Genomic DNA, 23869 nt, shown 5'->3' on the forward strand with positions numbered 1-23869 from the left:
AAGCGTAAGACAGTACTTGTAAGACTATTCGTAAGGATGAAATGGAAGTTCAATTCTTCTGGTAGCTTCAGAAATTAACCTACAGCAAAGTTTACTGGTTTTGGCAGAAGGTAGTTATCTCATGCTGTGGGCAGCTGTCTGAAACTATTCATTGTCACGTAGGTAACTCAGTCCCACACACCAGGAGTGATCTCAAACTCCAAGTCAATATTATTTTAGAATGACAACAAAGAAGAAAGTTTATCCCACTCTGAATCCTTTAGCCAGCCCAAGTCTCGGCAGTCAGAGAAGCTGAAGTATCCTTTGAGCAGTACATAGCTCAAACAGCTTTCATGAAATTCACTTTATGTACCAGTGAAATTCTTTTAGAAGAGTACATGCAAGCTAAGGCCAGCTGACATTAATACTAAAATAACTCGGTGAATAGTTACCAGCCTCTACAGGCTTCCATTTCAGACTTGTTTCAATTTTAACTTTTCCTAGCGTTGCTTTTACACGCCAATGCTACGGTATCATACTGCTATGACCACTGATATTATTTTCATGTCAAGAACCCAATACTTCTTTGCCGGAACCCTGGAGAATAGACAAGCACCGCCTTCCCAGAGTAACCTCACCTCTACTGCTTCATCGAGCATTTCCAGGGAAGATCTGGCATCCTCACCGCAAGACAGCATCATTCTGGTCCTACTGTTTACGGAGAGGGACTGCAAGTTGTTGCAAGCCTCAGGGCTACAGAAGCCAGTAGAAGAGTGCACGTACAGATCATTAAGGCAATTAAACCCAGTAACTGGAGGAGCTGGCAGAGGCTGCCCAGCCCATCGGCCATCTGCTTTGTTGGAGGACCTAAACCAAGGCAGCATGTGGAGCACAGTTATGTAAAACAAGAAACCCAAGTAGAAGTAAGATCACTGTACAGTGAAAAATGTGAGCTGAGACGCACGGTTTGGGCCAAATTGCTTTATTTGTTCTATATAAGATGGTCACACGGCCCAGTTGGTCCTTTAACTAAATTGGTCCTTTGATTGCTTAGTTAAATCGGTCCTTTAACTAAGCATCTCATGGCTTCTTGGGCAATCACTGTCCGTTCCACTCATCCTGAGCATGCAGAGAACAGTTAAGCATTAAGAGAGGAAGAAAAAAAAACCAACACTTGTGGAAAAGGAATAAGACAAAACCAGAAAAGCATACCAGCACTAGAGAGAACTGCTACAGCTGAAGTTACCTGGAGGCACTCCAGCGTTCTTCCTAGGTGACTACACTATTTTGGCCTTTTTCCAGAAGTAAGGATTAAGAACAAGACGATCTGTCAGTCCCTCTCCCCCCTCCGCTGCTCACCAACCTGTGAAAACATCAGACAATTTCAGCTTTGATAGAGAAGCAGGGGTCTCAAAAATAGGAAGCTCTCAAAATATGAGAGCAGAGACAGGCCTACTGCTGCTCCCACTGAGGGAAAGGCAGAGAGTTCAACTTTTACCTATTTTTACCCAAAAAAAAAAATGCATACCCAAAGCAAACCCAAATTTTAAGACCAGTGAACACTTGGAGTTCACAGCATTTCCAGGAGGTTTCAAGAGGCTGATGACCCTACGCTGTGTGCTTCCCCCACACTTTACGTGCTAAAATTAAGTTTTTAAATAAACATATGTTAAGCAATTTAGTTCTTTCCTATTAACTTGTAGCTAAAATAACCCCGTAACATGTGTTTTTAGCTACATGCTTAAAAAAAGGAATGAGTAGAATGCGCTCAGCACTAAGTTCAAAACCAACCGATCTGGTTGGGGAAGCACTGCAGCAGGCACGCAGCCAGCCAAGTGCCGCCTGTGGAAAAAAGCAAGTAGCTGTTGCTGTTTATTTAATCACAACATCCAAAATGCATTTCCTAGCAGTCCATTAGCAGTAAAGACCAATCTGAATTCCCCGTGTGTCTGCAGCCCCAGGCAATGCTAGATAAAAGAGGTATTCCCCAGTTCCTCTAAGGCTACTCCCCCTTTTCAGATCAATTTCCCACAGCTTTTCTTTCAACTCGCCATCGCTGAGCTGCCAGTGAAAGGGATGTGACTGGAAGAAGGGGCTGGAGGAGTCTCTGAGGACGAGGCCAGTGCGTGGTGCAGAGAACTGGGTTTTTGTGCCTGAGGACTGGAAACAGGAGAGCTGTGACTGGATGTTCCTTCGAGCCGCCTTTCCCCTTCGAACAACAAACCTGTTCTTAAAACACGAACAGAAAACCAAGGCGAAGTCAGACCGACCTAAGACCGGTTGGTTATGTTGCTGCCCCTGTAAGGTTACCTCCCCCCCAAGGGAAAAGAGAGCAGAAAACCGCATTAGAGAACAAACGTAACACAAGAGCCTCAAACGGCGTGCCAACGCTCTGCAGCACTGAACATGTCAGCTCAAGAACGGTGGTTGTTTCCCGAACACAGCAGAAGGTGAAGAAGTTACAGCCCTCCAGAACAAAAATACAGTACACGATGCAGCCACTTAAAGCTTACTTCACTGTCGAACTTGTCAGGCTTGTCCCATCTCTAACGACCTCTCCAATTACTAACCATGCTGAGTTTAATACGAATGTGTTCTTCTTTGAAGTGCTGTGTAACCTTAACTTGATACGCTTTTTTTCTACATCAGTTAACTTTTTTTTTTTTTTCCATTTGGGACTGGCTTATTCCATGCTCCACAGATGGAGCGATCTTCTAAGCCTGTTGTGCCAAATGACTCCACTAGTCAAATCTTTCCTACAAACCTAGCCCTGTGAGGATCTTTGAGTTAAAAGCATGTAAAAGTTCTCCTGCACCATCCCTTAGTGCACACTCTTCACGGTCGGTGTCTCACACACCCCCTGCATACATACTGCCCATGAATATGGGCTTTTGTGTAAGCTTGCGGCTACATGTTTCAAAAAGGAAAGAGGTGTAAGAAAACCAGATCAGTTAAAAGTCAAATAGCTGCTGAGCAGTTGATAGAATTATAGCGGTGTGTTGTTCAAACACCCTCCAACAGGTTCCTTGCATTTGTTCATCACATCCTCAGCTGATATTGAAGGATATATATATCGTGGGTATATCATACTGGTATATGATACCTCCACAGCACTGCTCTTAGGCAGTAAGATCAATCCCCATCCAAGGCGAAGTTACCCCAGCTCAGACTGAACCTGGTGAAGTTGTAGCTCAGGTCATGGCTGCCAAGAACACCACTGGAGGCTGCTGATGTGCTTTCAGCATGAAAGCTGTTGGGTTCTTTTGTTTGTGTTATTTTTTTCCTAGTTCCATCGGGTTTGTTCATTACAGGTTGCACCAGCAACCGCAGAACATAGTGAGGACTCCACATGTAGGAATTGTCCCATTACAAGAATGTCAAGGAAAGCACAGTCTGTAAGCTGGCCGTATACGTTACTTTAAAAATATATATTTGGCATAAAAATACGCCTTTTAAAGAAAGCCAAATGGAACACCGACCCTAGTTCATTAAAGAACTAGGATATGTTTTAGCTGGGTTTCCCTCTTCTGAGCTTGAAACTGGTTTGAGCCTTCTGTCACTCATCTTAAACTGCCGTCGATCATTTTAAAATCATCAGCTGACATGGGCTGATGAAGAATGAGAAAAAGATGTCAGAATTTTGCTAGACAAATATTGATTTAATCTGATTTAAAATAAAGGTTCGTAAAAGCTTCCTTTTGGGTTGCCTTTTCCCTACAAAAGAAAGAAAGAATGGCAAGGGGTGCTTTTTTTTTTTTTTCTAATTGTAATAAATGTCTTAGCTAAAGCAAGCAAGCATTGATGCATCCTTCCAAGGTGGTCAGAATTTCTACAGCTTACAAATTGCAGGACTCAGTTGCTTGGACGTTACTATATGACAGAGTAAAGTTATGTTCCTCTGGAAGAAAGGTTGCTGCTGACTCCATTATACTTTGACTGGTTGCCCTCAGGTACTGGTTAAAAGCCCACATTTAATTTTTTAAACATCACCTCAAACTCGGTTTTACTTAACTTACAGGAGGCAAGCAGAAGTGAAGAGGCTAGCTTTGGGAATGCACTGGTAGTTGGATCTTGCTTCTTTCCAAAACTGGACATTTTCAGAGTCTCGAGTTTATGGCTCAGCAGTCTACGCCATCTGTCCTCTCTTAATAAGGTTTCAAAGTGTAAGTGGAGAGGGTTGCCTGAAAAGAGAAGTTATTTTGGTGACCGCAAGATTTCTCTTCACACACATCATTAGCAATCTACATCTGTCAGTACTTTGATAAAACAGTAAAGTGACACAGGAACTAAAGTAAGCGTGGTTGATTGCAGGCTCTCCCTCCCTTTGGTGCTGGGATACAGAGTGAGGAGCACGAGCACGGCCCCAGATCGGCAGCCTCTGTCCTGGCCCTCTGTTCGTGGCAGCCTGACAGCCTGGACTGGACACCCGGCGCCTGAGCCTTCCCACCCCTGCAGCGCGCTGAACTGAACGACAGCCAGCTACATCCTGCCTGGCACTTGCTTGCAGCCTTATTCGAGGAGCTGAGAGATTTAAGTAAGTTATAAAAAAATAACTGTGGAGATAGGCTTTTGCAGTTGCACCGTCAAAAGGGTATTTTCCTCGTGGTCCTTTAACCTGCTCAAAAACTCGGTGGTGCACATTCTCCTCCCATGGTTAAAGGCACTGACGGTGCTGCAGTCTTCAGATATTTGAACAGAAACTAAACGTTAAGTTCCACAGCACTGGGAAGCATAGTTCATGCTAGTACAGAACACACTGAAAAGGCCACCAGGGTTTCAATGTCAGACTCAGTGATTTCACACAAACAAAATTGGTGCCAGGGGTCTGCCAAACAACCACCACACAGCCTGTTAAAAGCAGTGTTAGATTTTGAGTCTTTCAAGTAGCTCTCCAGGGCAGAGGGTTAAAAGGAACTTAAAATAATCGTTCTGCAAGTCTCCAGAATTAGACTATCCCTTGGAGAAGGCACAGAGCTGGTTCTACAAGAAGTGATCTAGCTTGCAGTAAGCTAGTTACGGCAATCGCCTCGGACACGAGCCAAGGCACAGCATGGTCTCGTAGGCTCAGAGATCTCTGGACTGCATCCTCCTTGCACTGAGGATAGGGTGTCTGTAGGTGAGCTGCAGAACGTCACTGGCTGATTTTTATTATCCTCCAGAAACACGGTTACAATTCAATTCACGTATTTTTAAACCTCCTTTATGTAAGGAGGAAGAGAAAAGAGTGCAAGGGCACAGTAAGGGATCCTCTTGCACTCACCATGAGGTAAGGACAGTATGGGATGGAACCAGAAACCAGCAGGGCTATCTGCTCTCCTAGTGACGTGGTATCGGGGTCTATTGACTGGGGAGAGGTTTTGCAGCTACACAGGATGCAAGAGTTGGGCCATTCACATCTGCACTTCATGGTGAGAGGTTTCAGCGGCTAGCAGAAGAAAGATCAAACATTTGGAACAGGAAGCACGCTTCAGATTTAATAAATAAAACTGAAATTTAGACCTACTACTTCCAGCCTGCATTCTACACGTACACTAGTTTCCATTCACAGAAAAACTAAGGTCTGGCAAGTTTTGAAAAACTGAAAGGCACCTCTCTGGCATAACCTTCTCCAGGCTGAGGAGATAGTCACAAATACACAGACCCCAGCACAACTAACAGGAACAAGCAGCAGATTTGCAGGGTGAAAAATAACGCCAAGAGTCAGAAATGTTTTAGAACTGGAGTGCGAGAGTACTGCAACAGGCTGTTTCTCATCTTGACCATGGATGAGCTACCATATCAAAATAATTAAGGGCATTAAGGGACTCGGTTACTGTTGGTCTGTGCTTTTCTATTTCAAAACCAACAGGGCTGTTACTTTGCAACTCTAGTGAACCCACAATACTTGTTTGCTTTTTTTTTTTTAATTTTATATTTTTTTAATAAAAAAGCACACTTCAAACATATCCATGCCTTTTCCCATGCTGCTCGTTCTCATTTTCCTTAAAAGCTCCTTACAGCTCTGATGCTTACAAAAAAACAGGAGAAAACTGCTAGGCCAGCCATCCACTACCAGCAGCATCTGTCACTTTGACCAACATTGTCTTATTCTCCATTTTTAGCTCACTTGTCTATCTGGAGTATAAGCTGCAACTGAAATAGCCCTGGTAGTTTGCTCAACCATTTTTTCCCCTCGCTGTTGCTAAGACACACTTAATGCCCCTTTCCCTAAAACTGTACGGGTGTTCTGAGATCAGACAAACCAGGAGAGGGGGTACAAACAGTGCTTTTACCTATAGCCTCCGCAGGCTGAATTAAGTCACATCGGCTTTGTGCTCTGACAAAACAAAATATCAGACTAGAAAGAGTAACAACCTTTTTGTCTTGATCTGCAGCTTGCTAATTCGCTGTAATTCATTCAATTACTTGTAAATGAATACTTGTATTCACCAAATTACTTGTAAATGAGAAAGGCTACAAGTAAGCAAAAAAGGTATGAGCGGGGTACTGAACTACCACTGCACCTGACCACAGACTTTCTTTGTCAGAATTAACCTATTAGACATCTTCAGTTATCAAGTAACTCACCATCGCACAGCTTGCATCATCCAAGGGGTGCTTATCTCATCAGGCCTGAGATCTCAGAATTGAGTAATGATAACCCACTTACACTCAATCACACGGCAAGTCTTAATTAGGCTTATATATTTCTGAGTGGGTTGGGGTTTTGTGTGTGGGGGTTGTGCTGGCTGTTTTTGTTGTTTCTGTTTTCCCCCCCTCCTTTTTCTCTTCTCCATGGACAACTCCAAGGTAATCAGCTCCACAAAGGTAAATGGCAGAAGGTTGCTGCCAGGCTAAAAGTTTGAGGTATGCTCTGGCCACCGTTATTCAAGAAAGAGTTACCTGGTTAATAAAAACTTAGATTTCTAAATCAGTTTCTGAGCCATAGTTAAATAAAGAACTAGCAACTTTTTTTTTAAACGTATCTGGGAATATAAATTTTAGGGAAGTGCTTAGAAAATTATTGACAGTTTCTGCTAAAAATAAAACTACATCTTCTAAATGAAAATGCAGCATAGTTGAGTAACCACAGGGCAAAACTTCCACTTACCTTCCTGCTGGAGTGAGACACGGCGGTAGCCCACGTTTTTTATGTGTGCAAACTGGGCGGATTCCAGCAGCGACGCAGGTACTGTCTGGTACTGCTGGTGTAGGAGCGAGGCCGTTAAACTGCTTTTGTTCGCCAAATCTCTGCAACTTTCAAGCTGATCTGAGAAGTGCCGCTGCAGGAGCCAGTATGCAGACTGCAACCAAATGAGAAATAATCATCCCAGGGCGAGAGCAGCAAGCTGCAGGACCCGGTTACTGTGGCGGTGATGCCCAGAGTCCGTAGCATTTACATCAGCAGCTAATGCTTGCATTTCTGGTCTCAGCACACTGTTAGTCTTGGCTAAATTTTCCCTCGAGGGATACATAGATTTCTAAATTGTCAACGTAGGAATGGACCTGAGGGGTCTTAATGCCTACATTTTTGTTAGTTAAGGGCTGAAAGACTTACAGCCAATGCAGACGTGGTAGCCACCAATAACGTGTATTCCTTCTTCAACGTCACTTCAGTCAGCAGCTTAATTATCAGCGGATAAGAAACAAGTGATTTATTTTACGTTAAAAAATGACACTGGCAAACATTCTTTTTCTCTGTTCACTACAAAGTTATGGTTAATTCTGATCTTAGATCTCAACAAGCAGATTTGTTGCCTCGCAGCACCCTCATTCCAGCGCCACCTGTAGAAGTGTGTTGTTACAAGGCCTTCACGTCATCACCCAGCCGGCCGGGAGGACTGCTGGGCTGCAGCTCTGTCCAGGCCTTCGGAACCAGGCCACCACTGCACAGTTCCCTTCCGTGTCACGTGGAACAAGAAAGGAAGGTTGCTGGCCAGAACCAGTCACTACATTCATCTCCAACAAAAACCTGGATGCATGTGTTCATGTCTGTGCTATTATTGTTTGTCACATAACAAAGAAAACTAACTTCCAATGCTAATTTATAAATTTTATAGCATTCCACACCTAAATAGCGTGAGAAAAAAAATGCAGACATGGGTAATTGATTTGCAATTTCCCAGTACTTCTACCTATTTTCACAAATTAGCATGAGATTTCCACTGTGAATTTTTGGTTACGAACACACCCGGTGACGCAATAAAAGCTAGCAATAAAAGGAAAGTCTAGAGATTTATCTTTAGTTTATCATGGATAACTCACAGGTGTAAGCGTTTCAGTGGCACTGTGAAAGCTCAGTTTTAGAAAACACTTTTAAACTTAGAACCACGGCAGGGTCTGGGTGGGAAGGGACCCCAAAGCCCCCCATGGCCACCCCCTGCCGTGCCCAGGGCCCCCTGCCCCCAGCCCAGGCTGCCCCCAGCCCCATCCAGCCTGGCCTTGGGCACTGCCAGGGATGGGGCACCCACAGCTCCTGGGGGCAGCCTGCGCCAGGCCTCACCGCCCGCAGAGGGAAGCATTCAGGGTGTCCCCGTGCACTCAAGGTGTCCCAGAACTTGGGGTCAAAGTGCATTCTAATGAAGTCTGGTCTCCAAGAAGCTCTTGAAAATAAGAGTTTGAGAAATTTCTATTACTTTGTGTTGAACAGGAAGCTCAATGTATCAAAGCAACATAGAAAGGAATTTTAGGGCTTTTATTCTCTTCTGACTGTTGAATAAAACTTTGTATTAAGAAGCTTTTAAAATATATGTCATAGCTTGTAAAATACACACTTTCAAAATGTACACAAGTGAGATAGCAAATCCTTCTTTCCAAGAGAAGCTTCAAACACCATCACTAGATTCACAGAAACAAGACAAGCAGGTTACTTTGAACTGTTTCCAACACAAGCAGAGGGAAAGTTTTTTAATTAGAAAAGCTGGAGACAAAACATTTACATTTTGGGTTTGTGCTATATGTATCTACTTGTTCAGGAGTGATCAAAGATAGATCCTACCACGCTGCACCAGAACTATCCTCAGAAGCTTATTTTACGAGTTCCAAGCCCAAAGTCCTCATTTTAAATGTGCTCAAAACCACCTGGTCTCTTCTCCTACGATGGCGGTACAAATTCCCAGTGCATGACAAAAATTCCAGTTTGGGCACTTACAGTTTCACACACATCTTGGGATGGGAGCTAGCTACATCAGATGATCTTAAAGATTTTCCAGCGTCCACCTGTTAGAGAATTTCCCCCCGCCTCAAGCACCCAGCCGATTTTACAGAGGAGCAAACAGCACTGAGGAAAAAAAATCTTAAAAGCATTTACGTACCAGAGGCAAAGACAGAACCACCACTGTAAGTTGAACAGACCGTACTTGAATTAGTGAAAACGCTGCCTTACGCAGTATTTGATAAACAGGCTGGGGAGTAACAAGCTGCACCAAAGGCGACCAGACCTAAACAGGTCAAGACTCGGGTTTTACACAGCATATGACAGCAGGTCCGAGTGCCACACTTGTAGGAAGAGTGGTAACAAGAAGGGAAGCCTGGCGGCTGAGCCGTACCCCTCAGGGCATAGAAAGATAGAAACTCTTCTCTTCAGCCCTCCCGTGGCACTAGCTGTTACCGAGAGCCAGCAGAAGCCCGGAGCTTGCAGTAGCTGAAGGGTGACCACCCGGTTGGCATCCCAGCTCCTCAGCCCTTTTTTTTTTTTCACGTTACAAGCCGCATGCACTACCACTACAGCATCTTTTACCAAACTTTGTGACACAAAATATAACGCCTTCCTTGCGATTAAGACAAATCACAAGGAGAGCAAGCATAAAATGTCATGGAATACAGAAAGCAGGAGGTATTATTTCAGCTGGGCTGAGGAGTGAAACGTGTAGTCACCTTGAAGTACGACAGAGACCTGACACACCATGTTGCAAGCAACTGTGGATTAAGATTGCCATTTAAATAGATTTAGAAGCTTATTATTTGGTCTAATACCTCCAGAATCCTCTGGATTTCTATATAAGTCAACAGAAAATGAGGCTTATTATCTGCAGAATTAAAGTACAAGTACTGAAGCAGCCACTTTTAGAAGATCAGCAGTGCTACTGTGTGAAGCACGGGAATAATCTGTTAGGAATTGGTTAAGCTATTGATCACTAGCAGAAATACAAAAATATATGAATGTACACTTGGAGTAATCTGCACTTGCTGGTCTCTCATTCTACTGCCACCTATTCAATTCTAGGCTGACACTAGCAACACTAAAAATGCAAGCTAATTTTACAGGTTGAATACAGCAAGTACAACCTTTACTGAAGCCACCTACGAAAGAAAATCTGTTCTCTAACAAAAACACAGGAGGGACCTACGAGTCCTGGCGGCAGCAAGTTGACCACGAGGCAGCGACATGCCCTTGCTGCCAAGAAGGCTAACTGTGGTCTGGGCTGCATGAGGCAACGCGAGGGGACCCTGCCCCTCTGCCCATGTTGGTGAGACGCCCCTGGGGTGCGGGGTCCGGTGCTGGGCCCCCGGTCCAGGAGGGAGCTGGACGCGCTGGGGAGAGCCCGGTGCGGGGCCAGGAAGATGCCGCAGGGCCCGGAGCCCATCTGCTGTGAGGAGAGGCCGGGAGAGCTGGGGCTGCTCAGCCTGGAGTCTTTCAGAGGCAACTGTCTTGGTTCAAAACAGCCACAGGCATTATGAATTTGCCAAATACAATTCAGGCAAATTTCCCCCATTTTGCCCATGAACAGAAGAGCTGCATCAATTTGCATCAAGAGATACTAGCCCAGAAAGATTCTAAAGAATGGAAACCAGCTGATGTCTAGGAAAAAACGTACACCCACACAGAAGGTGTTAATGCTCTGCACCTTCCAGCAACGTCCCGTTCAAGGACCTTTTGAGCCAGAAGTAACATCTCTGTACTGAATAGTTCTCAGTGCATTTCTCAACTTCTCCAGTCAATTTTTGAAACTGTTTATCTCTACAGTATCCAATAACAATGAATCCTATAGTTTGTTCCACGCAGAAATGTATGAACAGAGAAATTCAGGTCAGACTCCACCACCTTTCAGGTTCTATCTTACTCACTGAGGAGGAAAAAGATACATCTGCCAGCTAAGTATTATGTGGCGTTACAGCAGAGCGTGACAGCCAGCTAAAAGCTGCTGTTGCAAAGTCAATTTCAGTTGAAATTATCTTTAAACTTCCACTGACCTGTAAACAGTATTTCCTGGAGAACTTCAGCCTGAAACCACAGGTGATGAAAAGATCGCTGTCTGCACCGATCACAAAGCCTCTCCGGCACCACGATGCTGGTTGGGAATTACTGATTTCATCTATCAGATACTGGTGGTGGAGGGCACCACACAGGAATGCACGGGTAATCCTCAGACATCGAGATATTACAAATACTCTTTTGGTCTCTCCTTCAAGAGGAAACAGCTGCTCTGACAGATTTTAGCAGAAGCACTGCAGTCCGGGCACTACACCCAAACAACTCAGAAGAAAGATTCGTGATGCTCTCCTCTGCTCTGTCCCAGGCCCCTCACCCCCCAAATAAAATTGATCTTCCAACTTTCCGGAAATAAAGCAAATAAAAAGGTAGTTGTAAGCGGTGAACACAGTGGAGTTTTGGGTCTCACATGTAGGACAGGCAAAATATCCACTTTTCCAAGAGGAATTTCCATTCCTCCTCCTCATTCTCTACTCCGAGAGATGCACATAGTTATATATACATCGCCAGGCCGTCCTGTGTCTTCCACTAGGAATACCTGCAAGAATTTGCTTGCAAATTTTGCAGAATTTAACTGTTCAGTCAGTTTGTTGTTTTTTTTAAACAGGCATTGTTTTAGAGAAAAATATTTGGCAGGTACAATTTCAATAAAACATTTTGTTAAAATATATAAAAGTTATAAATATAAATGATAAATATATAAAATATCTTGTTACTGCCATTGGATTATTCAAAGTTTCCTGCACCAAGTACTCTTTTCTTTGTGGCACAGATTCAGTGGGCATGCAAATTTGTAAGTCAATAATTTATCCTTTATAACCACTTCCTAGTGCTCCAAAGATGAAACAAGGCTTTAAAATTCCTTTTTTAACAACGTTTATCTACTCAATCTGACAGAAGCAAGACTTTAACAACACACAAAACCACAAGATTTCAAAAAGCAAAAGGTGAAGCAAGGGCAGTTATCACACACCAAGTACAAATTACTGGTAAACCGATAACAGATGATACATTAGTGTACAAGAAAATTTAAAATACCAAAAAAAAAGTTAAAGAAACATTAAAATAGTACAATAAGATCAAATTATTCAATGTGATTTATAAAATTGCTTTCACAAATCACATTGCCGTTGATTTAAGACTTGGTTTAACGATGAAAATATTTTTTCACTTCCATCATTGCACACTTACGTGGTTCTTGATTGCTGACCTGCTTCTCCACGTTATACAGGAAGCAAGAGGTAACAGCATCTCCTACAGGGCACTTTGGGGTAGGAGGTGAAGGTGAGAGCTGTTTATTCGTTCTGGAGGCCGCCAGTGACACTGAACCCAATCGGCCCCGGTGCTGCATTAGGTCCACCAAGGACTGCTGGGCCCCGGGATAAAGAGTGACATTGAGCTTCACTCACAGAAGTCACAGCACAACAAATTATTTCTTAAGTATGCTCTAATAGGGAAGCAAACAATGAGAAGCTATATTTCTATGGCAATATCACTAATTCAGAATTTAGCACTACCCTCTCTAGACAAGGGAAAGCAGCTTGGGGCAGAAGCATTACTATCAATGCTATTTGTTTTTTTTTTGTTGTTTTGTTTAGAGAGTCATCCATGACCATGGTTCAAAATTAACGTGCTGCTTTCCAAGGTCCTCCAGAGCTCACAGGTACAGGAAATCATAACTGAGATCAGCAAAAAGAAAATCAAGGCACAGCACTGACCTCACCACGTTACCTGGTGTTGGTCGTGGACCACCAGGCGCTGGTGACTGCTACTCTAGAGCATTCTGAGAGTTTAGACTATTTAGAACAGCATGGCAGTAATTAACGAGCACTGCTCAGGAGACGATAATTGCCACGATTAAGCCTACCGTTCTCCTTCCACACTTTTTCCTTTTTATCATGGGTGAGGAGAGCTGGCCACCTTGCAGTTCAGTTTCTACTGCTCCAGTCACATAGCCTCTTCGTCTTCACCAGCGTATGCTCCGTGGCATAAAAAAACCCACTTGGGACACTAAGCTACTTCTCTTGACAATCTTCAATATACTTACTAGTAGCTTAATAGGTTTTCATACCAGCAAAATATCTCCTTAACAGAAGAATAGTGCAGAAGGTAGCTGGAAGGTCAGCATTCCTTAAGGGGAGAGTTAAGGTTATTCGCTGTGGTCTACACTGTATAGCACCTGTGCTATAATTATACACATACTTGTGCATGGAAGGAATATTATGCAGAACAATCAACTTACTTCCTGCATTTGCATTCATCTCTGTGTAAACATCATAATTGCCTGAGAACAGTAACTGCTTTACAGCGAATTAAAGATAATCATAAGCTAATTGGGTTAAAGAAATACTGACATAGAGCTAGCACAAGTTCCAGTTATTTAGAAAAGATTGAAAGCTTCCGAAAAGTTTTCCTGTATTTTGTTGTGCTGTATAAGACATCGATGTTACGAAAGTCTAGGGCCCTTAGGAATCATTATTTTCCATAGCATTAGAGTTGTATCAAAGAGAATTGAAAGCTTCCACAGATTTCCCCCTTTGGCCTCCGAACCCGTAACCCTGCCGGTGTTCAGGGAAGGCAGAGCCCTGCGGTGAGGGGCTGCAGAAGGCTCTGCCCACAGGCTCCTTGGCCGTGCAGGGCTGGGTACAGCGCCTCACCTTCTCACCTGGCTGCACCGTAACGGAGGGAGAACAGGGGAGCGCGTGTGCAAGGCGCAGCAGGCTGCCTGCCCAGCTTGCAGTCTTCGGTCTTCCCCCCGAAGGACACGGTTCTAGGTTTGCTTACACATTCCGTTAACATCCCAAAGGGATGGGTTGATGCTTCCCAGCTGGTCCAGGAGAGTCAACTGCAAAAAATTAAGAAATGAATTCTTAACGTGTACCCTTACCGAATCTCTCAGATCCAGGGGAGTCCCAGAACACCCAAAGGGACAGAAATAAAATATTGCCGCTGGAATTTTAAAAGCCAAATTCCTTTACTACCAGCGCTTCTTCTGATTTTAGTTGTATGGAAAACTAGGAAAAGAAAACGAAAAAGGAATCTGTCCGTAGGAAAAGAAAATGCCTATACTATGAAACGGGAGTCGATCCGTAACAGCAGGCAACTGTTAGTACTAAATTGCTCTTGGGAAAAATCATGAAACTAATTATATCAGACATCAAGCATTCTGGAAAAAAACACAAGACAACCTGTGGGAGCATTCATACGGATAATTAGTGAAGCATATATTACATTTACTGTTACCATTATGCAATTATCACCAACATCAGCATCTTGGGCACATCGCACTTCCCACAGCCTCGATAACTGCTGTACTGCAGCACCTCAGCAACTACAGCTGGGACGACCCCGTGAAGCAGATTTCGCCTTCTGCCCCCAGAGCAAGAGTAGCCAAGAGACAGGCATGGCAAGAATCCCCACAGAACCTGTGTTTAAGCAAACTGACACATAAGGTAAGCAACGCGGTACAGAACTGCTGTTTCAGAGTCCCAGCCTGGCATTACAATGATTCTTTGCAGCCAGAAGAGTAACTCCACTTACTTTTGCCGTTAGCCTGGGCGTATTGCCAGAAGGTACGAATCTGCCAGGTGCAGAATCCACACACCTAGCTTTCCACAGTACTGGAGAGTAGCTACCGTATTAACAAGTCCCCAAAATTAGAAAATAAGAGTTTCCACAGATAGGTTGGGAAAAAAAAAAAAAGTCAATTAAGTCAATTTCAAGATATATGAAGAAGTCAATTTCAAAATATATCGAGTCTGCCACAGACTGATGTGAGAAAGATCAACATACAGGAGCACATCAACTCTTAAGCTACAACAGCCCACTAGAAGCCACCTTTCTTCTGCTTCAAGTCTTAGCTTCTAAAAAAACTACTGGAGATTAACTAGTAATAGAGCAAAGAACATCAACATCTCATTAAATGAAAGGTAATTACACAAAGGATCTAGAAGTAGGCAGAATAAAACAGTACAAAACTACAAGCTTCTGCCAGGTGTGCCCCATTGGACAGGCCCCTCGTTTTTTCTGCTTTGGAGGGATGCAAAGCAGCCGAGAGTACGTCAAGACGAAGCCAAAGCCAAAAGTGAAAAACCCACCTGCTGCTGATTCCATTCTTTTTTTAAGCTACTACCCCTTCCAAAGTCAGTATTTCATTATGTTTCTGCACTAATTCTGAATTGGAAATAATGACATTCCTTCAGGTACGCTATTTTGTGACAGATATGCAGATTGAGTGTGATAAAAAAATCTGATATAACAGTACAGACCACAAAGGGAACCTCCAGAGCAGCTGCAGCTGTTCATGGCTCTCTCAAGCCAACCACTCGGGCTGAAGCTGGTTGTTACTCACACCAGCGCTCCCAGAAGTACTCACAGACCTTACGGCTTCTGCTGTAGTTAAAAAAATAATTGTTTCTTCCTAGCCGTGTTCCAAACAGCACGCAGTTTTTATGGCCAGGACACGGGCTGAAACACAAAGAAAACATTGAACAGGCAGCTAGCTATTCAGTTATCGGCATCCAGTTCACCAAAGAAATCAGGACTTTTGGGGAAAAAATGGGGTAATGCAAATGAAACTATCAAAGCACACATCACAGAAAGAGCAGTAGCACAATCACAGTACTTCCTGAGGGAATAATCTGACAACATCAGGCATCTTTCAGGGTACTATCGTGCAATTTCTTTTGTTTGTTTTGTAAGAGCAGAATGAAGAAAAAAAAAAAAAAAAATCAGGAAGAGTACTTTAAATTAACGCTTCATTTTAACATCTCTGCTGCAAATAAACAAACGCACAACATCCTTCCAAAACATTGCAGTCCTCTTGAATGCAACTTGGCTTGGATTTTAAGAAAAACTACACGGCACACCAATAGGAAGAAAAATGAACAAATACTCCACATTTCTAAGTATTCAATGAAAGATCTTCTGGACAAATAACCAAGAAGAGCAAGAAGAGGGTCAGTGCCATCCCCTACCACTAAAACAAGACAAAAACTGCTGGGAAGGGTGTAATTTTACGAAGCTGCTATCCTGGATTTCTGGGTATATTTACAAGAATTTTTGGATCCATTTTTGACTGCCAAGTAATCAATTCTGAAATCTTTTATTAAAAAAGGGAAACAGGAAACACCTAAGCAAAGACTTAAGCTTGTTGGGTGATGCCCTCTGGTCTGCCACTTTCCTGGCCTCCTGGCAGATAAGAGCTTGCGACAGACTCCTCTGCAGTTTTGGGGTCCTCTATCCTTCCAGAAATAACCCTCCAAAGGGCCGTCACTTTGCTCCTTGCTGCCTCGGAGTGACAAGGGAAGAAGAATGATGGCACTTCCAGTCTGGTGATGTTCAGGAAGCTCCAAGGGCCACCAGGGCCAGGAATACAACTGTTTGTTGGGAAGAGAGAGCACGCAGAATTATACATTTTCCATCTGAACAATGCACAGGTTAAGTGGAACGAGGACAAAACACGCTACAGCAGGAACAGCAGACTAAGTAAATAATACAGTACATGATTTTCCAGGCAGCTGAGATGGCAGAACATGGGCTGTATCAGTCTAAAAGACAGCTGAAAGACCCCCAGCAGGGTCACTCCCTCCATCCGTCACCACTTACCAGGTCATCTCAGGGCGGGGAGATGAGTTACTCCAACAAACCGTCAGAAAAAGACACCCGACATCTCCGTAACACAGCTACAGCTTAATACACATCTAAGACTAATTAACATCTCCCCTCTGTGGAAAACAGCAAACCTCAGAGCGTTTCACAGAGGAAACCCCACAAGGTACAACCATCACTGAGAGATAAAGGATCTGGTACACGCAGTGAACCGCTCAGCAAACAGAGCAGGGAGGAATAAAAAGTTTTACAGTCTGCGTTATCTCCAAGTTACCACAGAGCCACCACGGTCTGGGCCTTTCCTACAGCACAAATAAGTCTTCCAGAGGCTGGCAGCAGCCAGGAGGGGTTGCGTTCATCAGTGCACGATGCAAGCGCCGCTTTTGGATACAAGGTTGAAAATACAGGTTCTCACTTCACACAAAACAAAAGGAGCATCTTGAGGTTCCTGCACATTCATGGCAAAACAGGAACACGCGGCTGGTCACCAGCAGCGGTCACCCTGCCCCATCCAAGCTGACCTGTGCCACTCCTTGTGTGCTTCTGAAACATTCCTCCTTCAAAGTCACTGTAAGCTGGGTTTGGATTCACACAGAAGAGCCCTGTCAGCACAGCCACTGGGGTTTAGAAAGACGAAATAAGTTTTGTTTATTTTTTTTCTTCCCTCCCCCACAAAGTGACGGCTTTCTCTTCCTTTGTGCCCCCACCTGGTTACCTCCTTCCTACCACACCGCAGAGCAGTCCTGTTCCACCTTGGTTTATCAGACTGGGGCCAAGCTTCGGTCACTTCTTCCTTCAGACCTGGCCCTGCCGTCTCCTTAAACCAAGGGGTGTCGTGCTGTGAAGCCAGCACTACTGAAATAGACAGTGTTACACGCTGCCATGGCTGTTTGAACAGCTTCCTTCGCAGATGATCCTAGTAAAAATATTTCTGATCTGCTGCGTGCAAAGCCAGAGTAAAAAAAAAGCGTGTGTGTCAATGAGCTCCGTAAGAGCACACACGCACAAGAATACTTGGTACGTTCTCAAGAAAAACAGAAAGCTAGTGAGGTGAAGCAAGATGATGAGATAAATATACGGTGAAGAGAAAAGACAGACTCTGACACTGTTCGCTGCCCTCTGCTCCCTGGGGACAGCGCCAGGAGCCGAGGGACCGGCCCGGAGCTGGGGCAGGGGAGGGTCAGGCTGGGGGTTAGGGAAAGGTTCTGCACCCAGAGGTGGTCGGGCACTGGGACGGGCTGCCCGGGGACGGGGGCACGGCCCCGAGCTGCCGGAGCTCAAGAAACATTTGGACGACACCCCCAGACACAGGGGCTGGGGTTGGGTGGCCCCAGCGGGGCACCACCGCCCCTCACGCTCCCCGCCGGAGCCGCCGCTGCCCGCCGCCGTCTGAAGGGCGGGCGCCCGGCTCCACAGCGCGGCCTGGCGGCCCCGAGCGGGAACGTGAGGGGAAGCACTCGCCCCGCCCCCGTGCTGGCTGCCGATTGGCTGCTGGGGCTGGCGCCGGCTGCGGAACCAATCGGAGCGGGTAAATAGTGCCTGCACGTGCTGGGGGGGGAGGAGGGATGAGAGGGGCAGGCTGCAGAGCCAATCACAGCTCTCAGCCCGCCCCCCGAGTCTATATAAGACAGGGCAAGGGGACGACGCTCGTCTTGGCGCTGGCAGCCATCTTGTCCCGTGGAGGCGCTGTGTCGCTGCAGCTCTCCGCAGCCCATAAAAGCCCTTTACCACCGCGCAGCCCTTTTTCCTTCGTCAACCCACTTCATCTGCTAATCTAATTACAGAAACAGCTCAGCCTGTGATTAATTCACACCAAGCAACAGAGCTCCATTGGGAGCACGGTGCTTGGTGCGGGTGACTGAGGGCGGCGGGCACAGCAAGGATACCCAGTGCGTGTCCTTTAGGGAAATAGATAAATAATAATAAAATATAATGCCTTACAACAGTAGACCTCAGAAACACACAAGGAAAGTGCAATGTATGAAGCCTTTGCTGAGGTTGCCTGGGAAGGTCAGGCAGTGACCACTGGCTCTCCTCGCCAACACCTTCCTGAATTGTCCTTCCCTACTTTCCTGAAAGTAACACGCTGAGGCAGAATAACGGTTAAGCAGAGCTGCCGTGACTGTCCTGGGAGAGGAATCTGCTCTATAGAAAGAAAATAAAAACCAAAACCCACAAAGAACTGGCAGTGTACTGCCAAAGCGCTCAAACCACCCCAAGAAACATTATGAGTGGAGACGCAGTGTTTCTGCACGTGCTCGTCGGGCGGCGGGATGACTTCAGTGATTTCTGAAGGGACGGTGGCATTTTCATTTGAAGTTTTACTGAAAAGGGTCACAGATTAGCAATTGTACTCTGTATAGCGTTTTATTAGAGGTTTGTTACTGATGTAACAGACTGAGAACATGGTTTCCAAAAATGTTATTTAATATCTGATTAAATATTTTTCTTTCCGAAGGTAATAAGCCAAAAACAACATTTAAGAATTCACAGTCGTCTCATTTGGCCATGCAATATCTTTCCCAAAAGGTTTATTTTACGGCACAGCTGCAGCTGAAGAAATGGTGTCATTGCTGGTTGTACTTTCAGGCCAATGTAGTTCAGAAGAAAACCGTATCCTTTGTAACAAATATTAGACCACAAAAAGGTGCTGGAGACAAGGCAAAAATGGAAAAAAGAAGAGGAAAAGAAAAAATTAAGAAGGTAAAGAGGAACAAAACGCGGTGTTTTGTTTTGTTTTCCCAAGATCTTTAATGGGCCAGTACACTTCCAAGGTATAACAGTTTTCCATTTCTGATACCGATACTTTATTGGGAATGGATTATGAAGTTACTTCATACAGTGAGATAAAACTGGATATTTTATAACTATGTCATATTGAGGGCGTGGGGGAAATGCATGCGTTTTTTTCTTGACCAGCACAGAACTCAGCCCATGTAACTTTTTTACTACCCCAGAGTTACACGGATCCTGTCATGCCTCCTCATGAGAGCCATTAAGTGATATTAGAAATGAAAGCATGCGGTTTCATATAAAAAATTGAGACATGATGTATTATCCACTGACAATCCAGTCTAACAATTTCCATTAGAGACACCTTTTATATTTTTTTTTAGCAGCTTGACTGAACAATTTTCTTTCACAATTCTTGGACTTGATTTAAAAAGCAATTTATCAGTTTGATCCAGTATCCCCTTTTCTGACGTTTAATACATCATCCAGATTATCGGAAGTTTTAAAAGGTACAGCAGGGAATTGTAGCATTCTCCTTTACAACAGAGGGGATCAGGAAATGATCTGTCTTATTTGTTCCATTGGTGACAACTAATATGCAAGGTATGACAGATTTTCCTTTACGGGGGGTCTTTGGTCTGGGGATTTTTTTAAAACAACAACTTTCTGCTTCCGGCATTTTAAAACTACTTTTTGTTTGCTTTTAATAGCTTTAATAATTTGTTCTTCAAACTCCATCTCAGAAGTTGCACTTCCCTTATCCATTGCTTGTTAGCTTATGTTCATTAGCTTCAGTCGAATCTGGCCTTTCCAGTTATGAAATAATTCAGTTCTTAGGGCATGCTATTTAGCTAGACTGGTTTACTTGCTTCTCTGCCTCATCTTTGGCTAGATATGCCAACTTTCTCACACAATGGTTTATGTAAGTCATCCCTAAGCTAAAGTCAAGATTAAGATGATTCCACATCACTGCAGCACTTGGTGGTAACATCCCACAGGAAAATAAATAAATAAATAAATAATCACAAATTTCTAGTAACAACGATGAGCTCAAAAATTGCATTAATGGCAACGACCTTCCAAGCAACTTTCCAAATTAATCCTCACAGCTTTTCCATAAACCTGGCCTTTTCCATAAATTGTATTAACCTCGTAGTGTAGAAAAAGCCACGAAAGCTTGAATTAAAATCTAAATACTTTCATCTGCGCTGCCCTATTTTTCAACATCCTCCAGGTGTTGTGACAGAAAGAGCAGCAGTCGGTCTTAGCTCTTCTGACAATAAGCTTCTGTGAAATTACACCGACATAGTATTACATCCTTTGTCTTTAGGACTACAAGCCAAGTATAAACCACACGCAGAATGGTATAAGCAAGCCTGTAAGGAAGTGTAACGTAACTGAACTATAAAGGCGTCAGATCTTAAAAGATCCAAAAAAACCAATACCACTTACTCATTTAATTCAGTCAATGAGAGCTACAGTGTCTGGGTAGGAAGAGAAGACCATACAGGAAAACAAATTAAAAACGTGTTTTACCGGAATTACAGCACGGCTTAATTGCTTGCACGCATTATAAATAATACAGTTTCCCATCTCGGAAAACAGAACCTTAAGTTTGTTTGTTTGTTTTCATTCAGCGTTTTCATTATTAGGAACTTCATTTGTGGGAGAGACATATCCTGACTGTTCTCATTAAAGGGTGAGCAATGGGGGTGTCCCTCTGGTGGTGCTAACCACCTGGAACCTCCTCTGATAACTTCTAAACCCACTAACTAGTTTCAAATAAAGTCAACGGGGACATAAAAATGCAGGGATACCAACTTCTTGTGTGGAAAAGAGAAGTAAGATCAGCCTGCTTTCCACGTGCAGTGCTGTACGCGCAGGCAGTCTGGATGCAACGCTCATAGCGATTTCCATGGCTTTTACACTAATTGCTGTCACTTGTGCAGCTGGTGGCAAGGGACAGACACGGGAGGGGTTGACAGAGGAAGTTTAGGGGATGTGGTTGCAGAATATATAGGAATGTTTAGGTGTCAAGGTTAAAGGTTTCAGAGTGAAGGACCATGAGCTGTTTGGTGAAGTGACAAGATATGCTGGGTGGCAGATGGGGCAGGGTTGCAGAGAGGAGGTGTAATGGTTGAACTGCAGTTTGCTTAATGGGGGGCATTGGACGGGAGACTTTTTGGTGAGTTATGCTGGACATGGTAGTTTTACCTTTTTTTTTTCAGAACAAAACCAGATGATTAGATGAACAAAGCCTGACAACGAAAAAAAAAAAGAAGAAACAATGAAAAAGTATCATCTGTGGTTTTATCTTCATTCTTCACTTTACTTTTACAAAGAGTGACAAACTGTATTTAGTATTGCATTTAAAACTTGATTAAAATCAGTTTTTGCAGCATCTCTTAGGTTACTTGGAAAAAAGACTACAAAGTATCACCAGTAAAAATGTTACGATCAGTAGGAAGTGAGTAGAGGATTATAATTAAATGATCATGCTTTAGATGGCATGACATATTCTCTACAAAGCCATTGTATTAAAGTGATTTTCCATTCTAAGCCCCCTGAAACCAATTGCTTTACTTGAGGTAACTTAACAAATGACTTCTGACTGATTATGCAGGCTTTTTAGGTTAAGCCTGCAATAATGGCACAAGTTACTCCACTTATCTCAGCACTTTCTTTTACTGTCCTTGTTCTTATCTGTAAACACTAGAGAGGGATGAGGATAAGCCATAAACCTTTCTGCCTTCACACTCTGCAGATGTAACTGGGCTTCATGCTGCTCCTTCTGAATAAGGGTGCCTTATGCAGAGATCCCTAAGCAGATCTGCAGCAGATGCAAATGTTCTACACTGCCGCTTCCTCCCCTCCCACGTGTTCGCCGGTCGGTGTCACCTTGTTTTATGGTTCTGCGAGCAGGCAGGTAAATTCTGGGGAAATTCCACTTTCACGCTCTTACCTTTAGATGACTTCCTTTCCATCACGTTTTGCCTCTTCACTAACGTGAAGACAGCCGTGCCCTGCAGACCACAGCAAGAAAACAAGAACTTCAGTAAGCTTTAATCATTGCAGGCACCTCAACACTTCGTTCAAGAAAGCTTTTGAGTAGCTAGCATGTTTTCAAATGTAGTTTCCATCTCATGAAACAAAGCTTTTCTTGGGATTGGTACTCTAAAAAGTTTGTTTTACAAATAAATGGATGGTATGAGAAGTTACAGTGAATAAAAACGGCCAGAAAAACAAGCAAAGAACTCTGCATAAAAATAAGCTGTTCTGTAATAACTGCTAAAACCTGTCTCAAAACCACGTTGAATTTACTGTTAAATTACCAGACAGAACTTAAAAACATAATAATTTTCCATAATTTAAGCCTAGTTTTTCCATGTTTACCTTGCTGTATGTCGCTAGAGAATCAGTAATGATAGCAAACCGGCGCACCCAGCCCACAGCTCTATTTATCAATGGCCCAGTTCCCTCACAAATTAGTCTTTCCCTGACAAATTCAGCTACCCTCGTCGCACATTTTCTGCTACCAATAACGAAGCTCACCACGGCACCCACGCGATTTCGGTATTTTGCAGGAAGCAGTGACACGTTTTGGCTCAGGGAGAACCCGAGTGTGACAAGTCCCGGTGTGTTACCCCTGCAGTGGCGAACCACTGTCAGAACTCTACACTAGAAGTCACTAGGTGAGTGAGGGAACATTATTTACATTAGAACTAGAACTTTTACATTAGAAGTTACTAGGTGAGGGAGGGAACATCAAGAGCTGCAGGCTGTGGTAGGAGTTAACAGTGCGCATGGACAAGGGGCAGTTCTGTGGGACTGACGGGAGCGTTGGGAAGTGGTCGAGTCACCATCCCTGGAGGTCTTTAAAAGCCGTTTAGATGTAGAGCTTAGTGATACGGTTTAGTGGGGGACTGGTTAGTGTTAGGTCAGAGGTTGGACTTGGAGGTCTCTTCCAACCTAGGGGATTCTGGGATTCTGTTTCATGGGGTGACTGTTCACAAACCCTGGGCAGCACAGGGGACAGATACTGCTCCTTGCGGCTCTCACTAAGATCACGGAGGTGAGACCCTGAGGCGAGACCCATGGGGTGAGACCCCTGAGGTGAGACCCCTGAGATAAGACCCCTGAGGCGGGACCCTGAGGGGAGACCCTGAGGCGAGACCCCGAGGCGAGACCCTGAGGTGAGACCCCTGAGGCGAGACCCATGGGGTGAGACTCCTGAGGTGAGACCCTGAGGCGAGACCCTGAGGCGAGACCCCTGAGGCGAGACCCCTGAGGCGGGACCCCTGAGGCAGGACCCTGAGGTGAGACCCCTGAGGCGAGACCCCTGAGGCAGGACCCTGA

General features: G+C 44.3%; 1 protein-coding gene and 1 long non-coding RNA gene across 3 annotated transcripts; both read right to left on the minus strand.

Moving 5' to 3' along the window:
• Positions 1–871: 871 nt before the first annotated feature.
• Positions 872–8649, minus strand: LOC310894867 (uncharacterized protein). Its single transcript, XM_083825498.1, is given in 4 exon segments — positions 872–1342; positions 2031–4160; positions 5240–5269; positions 5272–8649. Coding segments are annotated over 3 exon segments (369 nt in total). The 5' UTR covers positions 5387–8649; the 3' UTR covers positions 872–1342; positions 2031–3936.
• Positions 8650–15293: 6644 nt separating this feature from the next.
• Positions 15294–23203, minus strand: LOC310895260. 2 transcript variants are annotated; one of them, XR_014580588.1, is made up of 4 exons: positions 22476–23203; positions 21728–21771; positions 16778–19430; positions 15294–16548 (listed from the first exon to the last, which is right to left on the minus strand). It is a non-coding gene; the product is annotated as an uncharacterized lncRNA (long non-coding RNA). The 2 variants fall into 2 exon arrangements; XR_014580589.1 differs by having other exon boundaries at positions 15294–19430.
• Positions 23204–23869: the final 666 nt, after the last annotated feature.

Source organism: Anser anser (assembly GCF_964211835.1).
Source record: "Anser anser genome assembly, chromosome: 2".
Classification (NCBI taxonomy): Eukaryota; Metazoa; Chordata; class Aves; order Anseriformes; family Anatidae; genus Anser; species Anser anser.